The sequence below is a fragment of the Mustela nivalis genome, assembly GCF_964662115.1.
Source record: "Mustela nivalis genome assembly, contig: HAP1_SCAFFOLD_609, whole genome shotgun sequence".
In the NCBI taxonomy this organism is placed as follows: Eukaryota; Metazoa; Chordata; class Mammalia; order Carnivora; family Mustelidae; genus Mustela; species Mustela nivalis.
Genome location: NW_028136053.1, coordinates 75,491 through 91,823, shown reverse-complemented (window position 1 = coordinate 91,823; position 16,333 = coordinate 75,491). Strand labels below are relative to the sequence as shown.

Genomic DNA, 16,333 nt, shown 5'->3' with positions numbered 1-16,333 from the left:
ATTCACCATGACCAAGTGGTATTTGTTCCTGGGCTGCAAGGTTGGTTCAACATCTACAGATTAATCAGTGTGATACAGTATATTAATAAAAGAAAGAACAAGAACCATATGATATGCTTTAAAAAAATGCTGAAATAGAACTTGACAAGATACAGCACCGTTTCTTGATCAAAACTCTTCACAGTGTAGGGTTAGAGCATGCATACCTCAGTATCTTAGGAGCCATCTGTGAAAACCCACAGCAAATATCATTCTCATTGGGAAAAAACTGAGAGCTTTTCCCCTAAGGTCAGGAACATGGCAGGGATGTCCACTGTCACCACTGCTATTCAACATAGTACTAGGAGTCCTAGTCTCAGCAGTCAGATTACAAAAAGAAATAAAAGGCACCGAATCGGCAAAGAAGAAGTCAAACGCTCACTCTTTGCAGATGATAGGATACTTTATGTGGAAAACCCAAAAGACTCCACTCCAAAACTGCGAGATCTCATACAGGAACTCAGTGAAGTGTCAGGATATAAAAAATCAATGCACAGAAATCAGTTGCATTTCTATACACAACAACAAAACAGAAGAAAGAGAAATTAAGGAGTTGATCCCATTTATAATTGTACTCAAAACCATAAGATAGGGACGCCTGGGTGGCTCAGTTGGTTAAGCAGCTGCCTTCGGCTCAGGTCATGATCCCAGCGTCCTGGGATCAAGTCCCACATCGGGCTCCTTGCTCCGCAGGAAGCCTGCTTCTCCCTCTGTCTCTGCCTGCCACTCTCTCTGCCTGTGCTTGTGCGCTCTCTCTCTCTCTCTCTGACAAATAAATAAAATCATTAAAAAAAAGTTTTATTAAAAAAAAAACCCATAAGATAACCTGGGAATAAACCTACCTAACCAAAGAGGCAAAGAATCTGTACTCAGAAAACTATGAAGTACTCATGAAAGAAATTGAGGAAGACACACACACAAAAAAAATGGAGAAATGGTCCAATGTCTATGTTATCTCGAGCAATCTACACATTTAATGGAATCCCTATCAAAATACCATCAGTGTTTTCAAAGAAATGGAACAAATAATCCTAAAATTTATATGGAATCAGAAAAGATCCTGAACAGGCAGAGGAATGTTGGAAAAGAAAACCAAAATTGGCAGCATCACAATTCCAGACTTCAAGCTCTGTTACAAAGCTGTTATCATCAAGACAGTATGGTACTATCACAAAAACGGACACATAGATCAATGGACAGAATAGAGAGCCCAGAAATGGACCCTCAACTCTACGGTCAGCTAATTTTTGACAAAGCAGGAAAGAATGTCCAATGGAAAAAAAGACAAGTCTCTTCAACAAATGGTGTTGGGAAAATTGGACAGCCAGGTGCAGAAGAATGAAATTGGACCATTTCCTTAGACCACACACAAAAATAGACTCAAAATGGATGAAGAACCTCAATGTGAGACAGGAATCCATAAAAATCCTTGAGGAGAACACAGGCAGCAACCTCTTTGACAGCCACAGCAACTTCTTCCTAGGAACATCACCAAAGACAATGGAAGCAAGGGCAAAAATGACCTGTTGGGACTTCATCTAGATAAAAAGCTTTTGCAAATTAAAGGAAACAGTCAACAAAACCAAAGACAACATAGAGAATGGGAGAAGATATTTACAAATGACATATCAGATAAAGGGCTAGTATCCAAAATCTGTAAAGAACTTACCAAGCTCAACACCCAAAGAACAAATAATCTAATTAAGAAATGGGCAGAAGATATGAACAGACATTTCTGCAAAGAAGACATCCAGATGGCCAACAGACACATGAAAAAGTGCTCCACATCACTCGGCATCATGGAAATACAAATCAAAATCACAGTGAGATACAACCTCACATCAGTTGGAATGGCAAAAATTAACCAGTCAGCAAATGACAGGTGTTGTCGAGGATACAGAGAAAGGGGAACCCTCCTCCACCATTGGTGGGAATGCAAGCTGGTGTAGCCACTCAGGAAAACAGTATGGGGGTTCCTCAAAAAGTCAAAGATAGAGCTACCCTATGACCCAGCAATCGCACTACTAGGTATTTACCCTAAAGATACAAATGTAGTGATTTGAAGGGGCATGTGTACCCCAGTGTTTACAGGAACAATGTACACAATAGCCAAACTATGGAAAGAACCTAGATGTCCATCAACAGATGAACAGATAAAGAAGTGTGGGGTGTATGTATGTTTGTATGTGTACACACACACAGACACACACAGGAATACTATGCAGCCATCAAAAAATGTAATCTTTCCATTTGCAACGACGTGGTTGGAACTAGAGGGTATTATGCTAAGCAAAATAAGTCAGTCAAAGACAATTATTATATGGTCTCGCTGATATGAAGAATTTGAGAGGCAGAGCGGGGGGTCGTGGTGGAAGGGAGGGAAAAAATGAAAGAAGATGGGACCAGGGAGGGTGACAAACTTTAAAGAGACTCTTAATCTCAGGAAACAAACTGAGGGTTGCTGGGGGGTGGGGAGGGAGGGATATGGTGGTTGGGTTATAGACACAGGGGAGAGTACGTTGTGTAAGTAGAGTTGTGTAAGAATGATGATTTACAGTCCTGTACCCTTGAAGCAAATAAAATGTTACATGTCAGTTAAAGAAATGAAAAGGAAGAGTGTTGTTCACGTCATCTGTATCCTTATTTTTTTTTTTTAAGATTTTAATTATTTATTTGACAGAGATCACAAGTAGGCAGAGGCAGGAGGGGCAGGGGAAGCACACTATTACTGTTGAATTGTCTATTTTTTCACTTTTGTCATTTATTAAAAGATTTGTGTTTTAAAAAGTTTTTTTTTTATAATAGCTCTTGTTTAATTTAAGTGTAATTAGAACACAGTGGTATTCAGATGTACGCATTGTTAGTTTTGCATGTACAGTATGATTCAAGAATTCTGTACATTACTCAGTGCTCGTCAGGAAAAATGCATTATAAATCCCATTTATGTTTCACCCATCCCTTCACCCATCTCCCCTCTGGCCACCATGAGTTTGTATTCTTAGATGAGTCTGTTTTTTGATGGTCTTTTTGTCTTTGTTTTTTGTTTTGTTCCTAGTACTCCGCGTACAAGTGAAATATGGTACTTGTCTTTCACTATTTAACTGATTTCACTTTGCATTATATCCTGCTGGTCTATCATGTTGTTGCAAATGGCAAGATCTCATTTTTAATGACTGAGTGATATCCCATTGTGTGTGTGTGTGTGTGTGTGTGTGTGTGTGTGTGTGTGTATCACAGTTTCTTTATCCATTCATTTGTGGATGGACGCTTGGGTCATTTCCATGTGTTAGCTGTGGTAAATAATGCAGTAAACATAGGGGTGCATGTGTCTTTTAAAATTAGCATTTCTGTTTTCTTCTGGTAAATACCCAGTAGTGGAATTAACTGGATAATATGGTAATTCTGTTTTTAATTTTTCGAAGAACTTCCAGCTTGCTTTCCAGAGTGGCTGCACCAATTTGCATTATTACCAGCAGTACAGAAGAGTTTCTTTTATTCCAAATCCTCGCCAGCACTTGTTATTTCTTGTGTTGATTTTAGCCATTCTGACAGATATGGAATATCTTGTTGTGATTTTGATTTGCAGTTTTCTGAAAATTAGTGGTGTTGAGCATCTTTTCCTGTGTTGGCCATTTGTATGTCTTTGCAGGGCCTTTGCCTATATATATATTTTTAAAGACTTTATTTATTCATTTGACAGGCAGACATCACAAGTAGGCAGAGAAGCAGGCAGAGAAAGAAGGGAAAGCAGACCCCCCCCTCCCCCCGCTGAGCAGAGAGCCTGATGCGGGGCTTGATCCCAGGACTCCGAGACCACAACCTGAGTCGAAGGCAGAGGCTCAACCCACTGAGCCACCCTGGTGCCCCCGGCCTTTGCCTATTTTTAAATTGGATTATTTTGGGGGGTGGTTGTTGGTGTTGTATAAGTTCTTTATATGTTTTGGATAATAACCCCTTATAGGACATCTCATTTACAGATGTCTTCTGTTTTGCTAGGTTGTCTTTTTGTTTTGTTGATGGTTTCCTTCACTGTGCATTCATTTTTGTATAGTCCCAGCAGTTTAATTTTGTTTTTGTTTTCCTGGCCTGAGGGGATGTATCTAGAAAACTATTTCTATGGCCAGTGTCAGAGAATTATTGGAAGTGTTTTCCCCTAGCAGTTTCATGGTTTCAGATCTCACCTTTAGGTCCTTTGTTAATCCATTTTGAGTTTATTTTTGTGCGTCGTGTAAGAAAGTGGTCTAGTTTCAGTTTTTGCATGCAGATGTTCAGTTTTTCCAACACCATTTGTTGAAGAGACTGTCTTTTCCCCATTATATATTCTTGCCTTCTTTGTCATAGATTGATTGACCATGTATGCATTGGTTTATTTCAGGGCTCTCTATTCTGTTCCATTGATCTGTGCCTCTTTTTCTTTGTGCTAGTACCATACTGTTTTGATTACTACAGCTTGGTGTAGTACATCTTGTAATCTGGGATCATGATACCCGAAGTTTTGCACCTTTATTTCAAAATTGCTTTGACTATTTGGGGTCTTTTGTGATCCACTGCATACTTTAGTATTATTTGTTCTAGTTCTGTGACCAGTGTTATTGGTATTTGGATAGGGATTGCATTAAATCTGTAGATTGCTTTGGATAGTGTGGGCATTTTAACAGTATTGGTTTTCTCAGTCCCTGAGTATGGAATATCTGTGTCATTTTCAGTTTCTTTCATCAGTACTTTGTAGTTTTTAGAGCACAGGCCTTAAACATTCTTGGTTATGTTTATTCTTAGGGATTTTATTATTTGGGGTGCAACTATAAATGAGTTTTTAAATTTCTCTTTCTGCTACTTCATTATTCATGCATAAAATACAGTGGATTTTTGTATATTAGTTTTGTGTCCTGTATCCTGTGACTTTACTGATTTTATTTATCAGTTCTAATAGTTTTTTGGTGGAGACCTTAGGGTTTTCTGTGTATAATATATGATCTGCAAACAGTAATAGATTTACTTCTTTACCAGTGTGGGTGCCTTTCATTTCTTTTTCTTGTGTGATTGTTGTGGCTAGGACTTCCAGTATCATGTTGAATAAAAGTGGTGAGAGTAGACATCCTCCTCTTTCCTGATCTTAGAAGAAAAGCTTTCAGGTTTTCATCCATGAGTATGATGTTGACTGTGGGTTTTTCATATATGGTCTTTATTTATTTATTTTTTTTTAATTTATTTATTTGAGCAGGGGAGGGCCAGTGGCGGGGAGAGAGAGAATCCCAAGCAGGCTCCATACTGAGTACGGAGCCCAATGCAAGACTTGATCTCAAGACCTGAGATAACCTGTACTGAAATCAAGAGTCAGATGCTCAGCCCACTGAGTGACCCAGACACCCCCATATGGTCTTTATTACGTGGAGTTGTGCTCTAAATCTGCTTTATTGAGTTTTTTGGTTTTTTTTTAAGTCACCAGTAGATGTTATACTTTATCAAGTGCTTTTTCTGCATCTATTGAAATGATTGTATGGTTTATATCTTCTTTTTTCTTATTAATGTGATGTATAATATTGATTCATTTATGAATATCGAATCACATTTGAATCCTTGAATCTCTGGAATAAATCCCGTTTGATTATGGTGAATGATTTTTTTTTTATATTGTTCGTTTGGTGTGCTAATATTTTGTTGGGGCGTGTTTGCTTCTATGTTCCCCAGAGATATTGGCCTGTAGTTTTATTTTTTGGTAGAGTTTTTATTTGCTTTTGGTATCAGGGTAATGCTGGCATCCTGGAATAAATTTGGGAGCTTTCCTTCCTCTTCTGTTATTTTTGGAATAGTTTGAGAGGAATGGGTATTAACTCTTCTTTAAGTATGGGGATGGCAGGGGACTGCAGAGGGGGAGAGAGAGAATCTTAAGCAGACTCCAGACCCATCCTAGAGCCTCTCTGGCCTCAATCTCACAACCCTGAGATCATGACCCGAGCCAGCAAGTAGGGATCAAACACTAATCCTGCTGAGCCACTCAGGCATCGCTAGTGATACAGTTTCATTGCCAGTAACCAGTCTGTTCAAATTTTCTATTTCTTTCTGATTCAGCTTGGGTAGTTTATATTTTTCTAGGAATTTACCAATTTCTAGGCTCTGCAGTTTGTCAGGATATAATTTTTCACTATTCTCTTATAATCCTTTGTGTGATGTTGGTTATTTTTCTTTTTTCATTTCAGATTTTGAGTTCTCTCTTTTTTTCTTGGTGAGTCTGGCTAACAGTTTATCTCTTTTGTTCATCTTTTCAAAGAACCAGCTCCTAGATTTATTCTGTTCTATTGTTTCCTTTCTTGCACTGGCTTTGGAAGGCTTCATGTATTTTGATGCTCTGTTACTATGAGCATGTATGTTTTTAATTGTTTTAATTATTGATGGATTGATCCTCTTATCATTATGAAATACCATTGCTGGTAACTTTTTTTTTTTTTTTAAGTGTATTTTGTCTGATACTGATATGACAATTCTAGCTTTCTTGTGGTTGCTATTGCATGGTGTTCCTATCCATTTACTTTCATTTTCTATCTGTGAATCACAAGTGTGTCTCCTGTAAGCACTTGTACCTATATATAACATAATTGGATTTTATTTTAAAATCCGGTCTGACAGTTTCTCACTTTTGATTGGATTCTTTAATCCATTTACATTTAATGTTATTGATGTAGTTGGATTTATATCTATTGTTTTACTTTCTGTTTTCCATATTTATTTTATAATGTAAAACTTAACTTTCATTACTGACTTTTTTTTCACTATATTTTTTTGAGTGTTTTTTTAAGTGGTTGCTCTAGGGTTTGCCAACTCAAGAGTTGAGGGTTGCTCAACTCTTGAGCAACTTGAGGGTTAGGGTTATTGGCCCCCCACATAGTTGAAAATCTGCCTATAAACTTCTGATTCCCCAAAACTTAACTACTAATAGCCTACTCTTGACCGGAAGCTTTACTGATAACAAATAGTCAATAAACGCATAGTTTGTGTCTGTATTATATACTGTATTCTTCCAGTAAAGTAAGCCAGAGGAAAGAAATGTTAATAGAGGGGTACCTGTGTGGCTTAGTGGGTTAAAGCCTCTGCCTTCAGCTCAGTTCATGATCCTAAGGTCCTGGGATTGAGCCCCACATAGGGAGGGCTCTCTGCTCTGCAGGGAGCCTGCTTCCCCCCACCCCTCTGCCTGCCTCTCTGCCTACTTGTGATCGATCTCTCTCTCTCTCTCTCTGTCAAATAAATAAATAAATAAAATCTTTTAAAAAATGTTAATAGAAAAATCATAAAGAAGGAAAAAATACATTTATAATAGCATACCTATATTTACTGAAAAAAACCTGCATATAAGTGGGCCTGGCCTACAGATGCTGATGTTCTGCAGCCTGGTGGCCTGGGCTCAGGAGCAGCAACCACCAAGCAGGCCTACGAGCAGCAACAATGATCTGGAAGCCCAGAAAAGCTGCCTCATCTGCTTGGGGGTGTACCACCAGCCTGTGGCCATAGCTGTGGCCATATGTAAGTGTACTAACTTCTGGGAGGCCACAGGAGTGGGGCAACAGCTGTGGGGAGGAGTTTATGCCTGATGCAAGAGGGGCTTGAGGTACAAGACTGCTCCCTGTGCAATATCGTGCCTGCCCTTTGGGTGGATTCCTCAGCTTGGGTCTGACCTCATGCCTGCCAGCCCAGGGCACTCAGTCCAACCACCCCATCAGCACATGTGGTGACCTGCAGCCCTACCTGGTCCTGGGGTTCTCTGAGGGCTCTCCTGGGACTCTTCTGACAGGCTTAGCTGGCCTCTTCCGCTACTCAGAGGGCAGCAGGTCACCTTCAGTTTGGTCCCATGAAGACTGCGGTGGGCATTTGTAAATAAATGTTATACAGCTTTTGCTCTCCACTCTTAAAGGTCCGTGTATAAGTGGACCTGTGCAGTCAAACCCATGTTGTTCAAGGGTCAGTTGTACATCTTATCACCTTTAGACTTATAGTAGTTTAATTTATAGCACCTTTACCGCTACATAGCTTGATTCCCACTTTCCCTTTTCTGTGGTATTGCCGTGATACATATTAGACTTATTAATGTTACAAACCCAGCAGTGCATTATTATAATTATGACTATACTATTTACAGGAACTTTCTTAGCCCGTGGCATCTTTGCTCCCACTCCATCTCCATTTGTGCTGTTACTGGGAAATACATTGCACTTAAATTACATTGTGTTAGAAGCCTCAGTACATTATATAATAATGTACATTAATGTACATTTAATCCAATTGCTTTTTAAATCAGTTAAGAAAAGAAAGGATTAAAGATATGCGTATTTACCTTTATTGTGTTTACTTCAGCCTATTTTCTTAAGTTGGTTTTGTTATCAACAGATTCTCCCAGTTTTTGTTTATCTGGCAGTCTCCGCTTTTGTTGTTGTTGTTTTGTTTTGTTTTAATTCTAAGTAGGCTCTGCACCCAGCATGGGGATTGAACTCTTAACCTGAGATTGAGAGTCGAATGCTCTAAGGACTGAGCCAGCCAGTCTCTTCATTTTCATTTCTGAGCAGTAACTTTCCTTGGTTTAAGACTTTTGGCTAACAGGTTTTGCATTCTGGACTTATGTTATCCCATTGCCCTCTCTTGATTCTGTTATTTCTGCTAGGAGCCAGCTGCTGATCTCATTGCAGTTCCCTTGTAAGTGACTCATTTTGTGGATTCTTTTAAAGGTTTCTCATTATCTTTCATCTTTAGCATTTTTACTCTTATGTGTCCATCTGTGGTTCTCTTTATTTTACGTGGTGCTCTTGGAGCTTCTTGCATGTTCAGGCTATTGTTTTTCAATACATTTGGGAATTTTTTGGGTTATCATTTTCTTGAATATTTTTTCTGTTCCTCTCTCCTCTCTCTTAGTAGGTACTCCGTTTACATGTGTGTTCATGATTTCATTGTGTCCCATATTCTCTCAGGTTTTCTTTCCTTTTTCTTTTTCTTTTTTTTCCTCTTCTGCTCTTTGGTTTGTGTAATGTCTATTCATCTATCTGAGTTTTCTAATTCTTTTGCTTGTTCAAATCTGTTGGGTGTCTCAGGTGAGGTTTTAAAGTTATTGTTCTTTGCAACTCCAGAATTACAGTGTTTTTATTTTTAATTTTAATTTAAATTTAATTTTCTTAAAGATATTTTTTATTTTTATGTATTTGTTTGACAGACAGAGATCACAAGTATGCAAGGAGGCAGGCAGAGAGAGAGGAGGAAGCAGGCTCTCTACCGAGCAGAGAGCCCGATGCGGGGCTCAATCCCAGGACCCTGAGATCATGACCTGAGCCGAAGGCAGAGGCTTCAACCCACTGAGCCACCCAGGCGCCCCCTAATTTTTATTTTTGTTTACATTCTCTATTTGAAACAGATTGTAATCCTACCTTTTTTCCCTTAGGCGTACTTTTATAATAACTACTTTAAAATCTTTTCTGTTCATTATGAAATCTGGATATGTATATATGGTTTTTGTTGCTTGTCTTTTTCTGGTCTGTGGTTTATTCTTTTCTGTTTTTCTACATATCTAGTAGATTTTTGATGCAAACAGGACATTTTAGATAATATACTGTAGCACTTCTGGGTACTGGTGCCCCCTCCCTGCCCCATTCCAGGGCTTGTTATGTGTTCCTAGTTTACTTACTGGTTAGATTAGTGTAGTGAACTGTTTTCTTTCTCACTGTGTTACATGGCTCTAAAAGATCAGATGCCTCCTTAGGGAGGTATATAGTTTGGGGCCTGCCCATAGCCATCCTGGGATGACCTGTGGTACAGGTAGGGGGCTCTCTCCCACTTTCTCTGATCACACCCAGCCATTCAACTCCGCTAATTTTGGCTAATTTTGGCGCTTTGCTCTTTTGTTTTCATTATTGCCCTGGGACATAAGTTTCTCTATAGACAATCCAGTCAAACTGGTTCTTTCCAGGGATTACTTTCTGAGGTAAATATGGGGTATTTGTTCCAACCAAACGAAGGTTCCTCCCAGCTATCTTATACCCTGGTTCTCTTCTCAAACTAGCTGGCTGGGGAAATCTAACTAAGGGAATCTAAAACTGAGTTCTGTAGTTTGGTATCTGACTTCAATAGCGGGAACTTTATTTACAGTGGAACCTCAGCTAGGATTCATGATTTTTCTAATGCTGCTGTTAAATATTAGGCAGGCTTAAGCAGAACTGCATCTACTTAGCTATTACTAAAAGTAGTGGTTTCTGCCTCACGTTTGAGGAGCCAGAAAGCCTTGTAAGGTTAAGTAGAACAGTAAGTTGGTGTGAAATTAATTTTGAGTGGTTTATGTTAAAACCTGTGGAGTATCTTTTTATTTTTTTTGAGGTTTTATTATTTTTTGGCAGAGACACAGTGAGAGAGGGAACACAAGCAGGAGAAGTGGGAGAGAGAGAAGTGGGCCTTCCGCATAGCAGGGAGCCTGATGCAGGGCTGGATTCCAGGGCCATGGGATCATGACCTGAGCGGAATGAAGGCAGACATTTAAGGACTGAGCCATCCAGGTGCCCCTGTGGAATATTTTTTTATACATACTCACTATTCGTGTCTTTGTACTATCTTTACTTTTTAAAATATTTTCTTTACCTTGATTGCTTGGGATCTTTATCAAACAAATAGGATGATTTCTCAAACTGCCTATTTGGGATATATATACCCTTTTTTCCATGAAAAGGAGAAGGCTTCTTGCTAGGCAAGAACTGCCTTGACTGCCAGCCTTCTGGGTAGGTGTACTTGTTTCTCTGGGACAAGTGAGTCAGCCTGGGTACTGCACTGCCTTTCCTCCTCAAGCACCCATCTTCCTTGGTCCTTGTGGGGCCCGAGTGGTAAGGAAGGGGGAGAATGCAGGGGACTGACTCTCCTGGCTGTTAGTGCTGCTGGTGCTGATGGGTTATCCAGAAGCTGTCCCTTGAGTCCCTCTCTGGGTCTGGAGACCTTTTGTGTTTACCCACTTCTTGGCAGGAAAGCTCCTGTCTGCATGTTTTAGTTGTCAGATGTTCTAGTTTTCCACATTTCAGATATCCCCCACAAGTTTTCAGCCACAGAGAACTCTGGTTTTCTGTCACAGATTCTGAGTTGTGGATGTTTGTTTTTTGTTAGTCTCATGGTTTTGGGTTAGAAAGGGAAGCCTGCAGTGTATGCTCTATCATTTGGAAAACCCAAAAGATAATTTTCATTAATTGATTTTGGGGTTCAGAGTGGCTCCTTTTATCTGCCCTTTGATTAAGATCTCTCTTTAACCAGCAAGAGACACGTTGGCATTGTATTGGCAAGGCTTTTAAGGAGTGAATTCCTTTGTTGAGCATCAAAGTCTTCTCTTGAAGAAACTCTAAATTTGTGTAATTAGCATGTTGAATATATCTGCAGTAATTCTGAGAGGAAAATATATTCACAGTCTTCTTACTGGAAATTCCTGGAATGCCCTCTTTTTTTCCCCAAAATTAATGCCACCCTCCCACCTACCCCTCCTCCCCCGCTTCCCCGAAACATGCTTCATTTTCTAGGTAGTATAAATAGAAATTCTCATGCAGCTATATACTCAGCATTCATTGAGGAGCTGCAATATGCCTAGTGGTGTACTACGGACAAAGGGCAGAGGCTATTGCAAGCCAGTGGCCTCCTGTTTTTGTACACACAGTTAAATTGGAACACATTGGCTATGAAGCCATATTGTTTATGGCTGCTTTCACTCTGTAAAAGCAGATATGAGTTATTGCAACTGATATCATATGGCCAAGTCTAAAATATTTTTAACCTGATTTCCTGGGGAATGTAAAAATGGTGAGTCTTGATTCACCTGAGAGTGGTGTCTGGCTTCATGCAGAGAAAGAAATGTGTGGACTTTGGAGTGTAGAGGCTAGATGGAGAGGTTATAGCTGACTGCCTTTGTAGAGTTTGTTTTTGTTTTTTGAGGGGAGAGTTTATCAGGTTGTCCTCTATTGAAATAGACGCCACCAAAATTGACCTCTTACTTTCCTTACCATTTTTATCGTATTCATTCTGATCAGGCCCTTTTTCCTGATACACAAGTATATGTGTACAGAGCAGTATCTGAAAGCTGCTGCTCTCTCTGTTCCTTCCTTAAATCCCTTTTGTGATTGTCTTGTCTCGCAATTATAAATGTACATTAAAATGCAGTCTCATTTCTTTCCCTCTCTCAGAGATAACAACCAGGGTCTCAAAATTGTTCCCTTGCTTTTCTTCTTATGCATTCACTGTGTATGTTGTACTCAGCCCTGAACAATACCTGTTATTTTTTGTTGTTGTTGTTTTAGAACTTTCTATAAATGGTACTGTTTGTATTCTTCTGAAGCTTGGTGGATTTTGGTTTTGTTTTTTGTTTATCTGTTTTTGGCTCAGTATAAATATATTTGTGACTGTCCTTTATTTCTTTGACTCTCCCTTGTGTCTGACATTCTGGTATATGACATCCACAGTTTAACATTAATCCATTCTGTGGGCTCTTTTTCCCACTAATTAAGTTGACCTTTCAATTTTTTTTTTAATAGTCTTACTGAAATGTAATTTATATGCCGTAAAATTCGCCTGTTTAAAATGTACAATTCAGTGGCTTGTATACAGAGTTGTTACCACTGCCTAATTTTAGAACATTTTATCACTCCCAAAGAAATGTTGCACCCATTTGCATTCATTTCCTATTACTTTTCTCCTCCCCCACCCCCAGATTGAAACTCATCTGTTTCTATCTCTATAGATTTATCTATCCTGGATTTTTCATATAAATGGAATCTTCTGTGGTTTTTGGTGACTGGCTTTCATTTAAAATGTTTTGCTTTAAGGAGGAAAATCTTTTCTTACCTTATAGTTTAAAGATGGCTTAAACTGTTTTACTTCCAGTTCAGAAGTGAAATGGGTTTATACTGAGCCTAGGATATTTTAGACATGAACAATCAAACTATTATTGTCACTTTTCTTGTAGCCAAAAGAATGCAATGGTGTAAAGATCCCTGTTGATGCCAGTAAACCAAATCCAAATGATGTGGAGTTTGATAATCTGTATTTGGATATGAATGGAATCATCCATCCCTGTACTCATCCTGAAGACAAGTACGTAATCCATTTTTGTCACTGATAGCAGAAGTTACAGGGGAGTATTGTATTCTGTTATGTTGTTTGTTTGTCCTTATAGACCAGCACCAAAAAATGAAGACGAAATGATGGTTGCAATTTTTGAGTACATTGACAGACTTTTCAATATTGTAAGACCAAGACGACTTCTATACATGGCAATAGATGGAGTGGTAAGTGCTAAGAAAAAGTTAGCTTATAATCCTCTGTTTTTGTTTTTGCTGTGTTCCCGAGTGTCTAGAGTTAAAGTCAGCTAAATAAAGAAAAATGTTGACTGTGGTGAAATTGAGAAAGGCAGCCTGATTCTTCAGTCATGCATTCAGACATTTCTTGTACCTGTTTTGTGCCAAATATTGTGAGATACTGGGGATAATGGTGACTGCCCTTTCTTTTGAAGGGCTTAAAATGAGCAAGGTAGTTACTCGTGGGCTTTATAGGTATTAGATAACACGTGCACAGTACTGAGGGAAGAGGAAATCAGTGCTACTAAGGGAGCTAAGAGATAGGAGGTGACTTTTGTCCCATTTCTTGAAGCATAAAGAATAATGGGAGATTGGTGGGCAGTGGAGGGGGATCAGATAGATAGGAAGAGTGCAGAGCTTCTGGATTTCTCAAATGGGCCCAGTAAATATACTTCCCATGCCTTTGACCACACTAACACATTTGAGCAATTACAGTTGTTTTAGATTGGAAGGGGAAGTAGAGCAATGTCTTGAGAAGGCTTTATTGCCATGCTTGAGTTTGGATTTTCTCCTATGGGCAGTGACTAGTCCTCAGAATACTTTAAGAGGGCAATAATTTACTGACCTAGGGTGATATGTCCCATATCAACTAGCTTAGCTTATAAATAACCAGCAAACTATATATCACCATTCAAGGAAAATTAAGGTAAATCATAACCCTTAAATTTATTTAGCTATACACAAACAGATTATCTTTCTTTTAGATTTAGTAATCCTAGTGGCTAATAGAATGATTTTAAAAATCTAGAAGATTAATTTTTCTGTGAGGTTCTCTTTATACAATGAAAAATCATAGTTACTTGATAACTTGGTAAGTTGCAGTTGAAGTGCAGTGAAGAATAGAGGGAACAGGAATATTTTATTTGGTGCTTATTTCCATTCATATTAGTGAAAGGTCTTGGAGAAAATCTGTCACTTTACATCCAGTGTTCCCTTACTGCTAGATCAAGTATAAACTGTATGCATACCTGTATGAGCGTCTGTATGTCTGTCTGTCTGTATGCTCAGGTGCGTAGCATGTTTTTGTTGAAATAGATGTGTGGATCAAAGAACATGGTACTTGAAAGAGTTAGGTTAGGTGGTCTTATTTTATAGGAAAAGGAACTATTTAAAAGAGAATTTAAAATAACTTATATTATGTAGACAGGATGCTTGAATCCCTTCCAGTTCCAAAACTCAGTTCAGGAATTTCAAAATCTTAGAGTCCAGTTCATTTCATTCAAGCTTATCTAGTGATTTTAAATTATATTTGGTCAGAGTAATTCAAAAGTATTTTCAGTTAAAACATTGTTCCCTTTCTAGTTGCTTTGCTTTCTTGTAGAGACAGAGTGGTTATTGTGGGACAAACAATATAGAAGTACCTTGAAGTCCTACAGATTAAGAAGTTGTTTTCTTTAGTTTTTATGGGACATGGTGAATCTCGTTTGGAGACCATTCTTCCTTTTAGGCATGGACATAAGGTCTTCTTGATCCTGGTTCTGTGCTAGTATCTATTCATTTTATGCTGGCTGGGTGTTTGAGTAAAGTGAGCTGTCCTTGGGTGCCTTGAAGCACCATAGCCCAGTAGAAATGGCTTTGGATTGTGGGCTCTATAGTATTAAGTGGCTTGTTAGGATGTTTGTCCATTTTACCTGTCACTCACGTACATGACTGAGGCCAGCTTTTAAGGTCTTCATCCAAATTTAAGTTCTCAGGATTTATTGTCATGAAAGGATTATTAGATATATTAGATATTAGGCATATTACTTTTCCATTTTAGTGTATTATTTTTAAAAGAACAACTAATTGAAAATAATGGATAGATTTTATTACATGTATTTTGAATGGTATGGTATGACTATCTAATAATGTTTTCAGGCACCACGTGCTAAAATGAACCAGCAGCGTTCCAGAAGGTTTAGAGCATCAAAAGAAGGAATGGAAGCAGCAGTGGAGAAGCAGCGAGTCAGGGAAGAAATATTGGCAAAAGGTAAATAATGTGCATCTTGAACTTGGACTTCTTAAGAAATGTATATAGAAAGAGGGAGAGGTGTCCGCTTTCTGTCATAGTAGGTATGGTTTTAATTTAATTGGGATCTAGAATATCCAAGGAAAATTTATGTTCACTGTCCAAAAGTAGTTAATGGAATCCTTTGTTCCCACTAACAAGCTTTTCTTTTCCCAGCTCTGTAGTAGAAGGGAAACCTAGGAATAAAAGGAGGGAATTCTGGTAGGGAGAGCTGTTTGGCAGCCCCTTTCAAGGCAAGTGCAGCTCTTCAGCTCACTTTGATGTATCTGTAAAGGAGGAATATATTAAGAGTGCCTCTTACTTTTCTTTTCAATGGGGGCTGTTAGAAAGCTACAATTCCGTAAACATTTTCCTTAAATCAGTCTGAGTAGCTTGCTTATTACTTTCCCTTAGAACTCAAAGGTCTGTAAAAGGAGGCCCAGGATGACGTGATCCATATCTTCAGGCTTTCACTAAAGTCAGACACACTTCAATAGAAGAGTATGCAGCAGGCACTAAGGCAGTGAAGTACCCAGGGTTCCATTGACTTGGGGGAATTGTGGGGTGTGATCATCTTTGCAGTTCCCCAGAGCTTGAAATTCCTGTTGGATAAATAGGTGGACCTTGATCAAGTCTCAGAGGGACGGAAGGTCAGGGAGTCCAGATACTCCATGGGACCAGTTCTCTCCTATGACGCTTCTGTCTGTGAGATGGGGTGTTTTAGTGGCAGGGTGATTTGTTTGGTGTTTTGTTACAAGGTCAGTATGATAGACCAGAAAAGCAACAATTTATTGGCTCAAGATACTGTACTTTGCAGGTAAAAGGATACCATAGTGTAGTCAACTCAGGCCTACAATTAGGATACATTTTCTGTTTTAATTTGCTAGAAGCGTGCGACTATATATTTACTTTAGCTGCAGCTCATAATACGCTTAAGGCCTGTTTGTACTTACAAAAGATA

At 38.8% G+C, this 16,333-nt stretch overlaps 1 protein-coding gene across 2 annotated transcripts in view; it reads left to right on the top strand.

The window, feature by feature from the left end:
• XRN2 (5'-3' exoribonuclease 2) overlaps positions 1-16,333 on the top strand; it is a gene marked incomplete at its 5' end in the record, with an annotated part of 90,473 nt that overhangs the window by 17,166 nt on the left and 56,974 nt on the right. For both annotated transcript variants that reach the window (XM_082750049.1, XM_082750048.1), the window contains 3 exons: positions 12,995-13,122; positions 13,205-13,316; positions 15,243-15,354. In XM_082750049.1, coding sequence (XP_082606175.1) covers positions 12,995-13,122; positions 13,205-13,316; positions 15,243-15,354 — 352 coding nt within the window. The remainder of the gene's footprint in view (positions 1-12,994; positions 13,123-13,204; positions 13,317-15,242; positions 15,355-16,333) is intronic.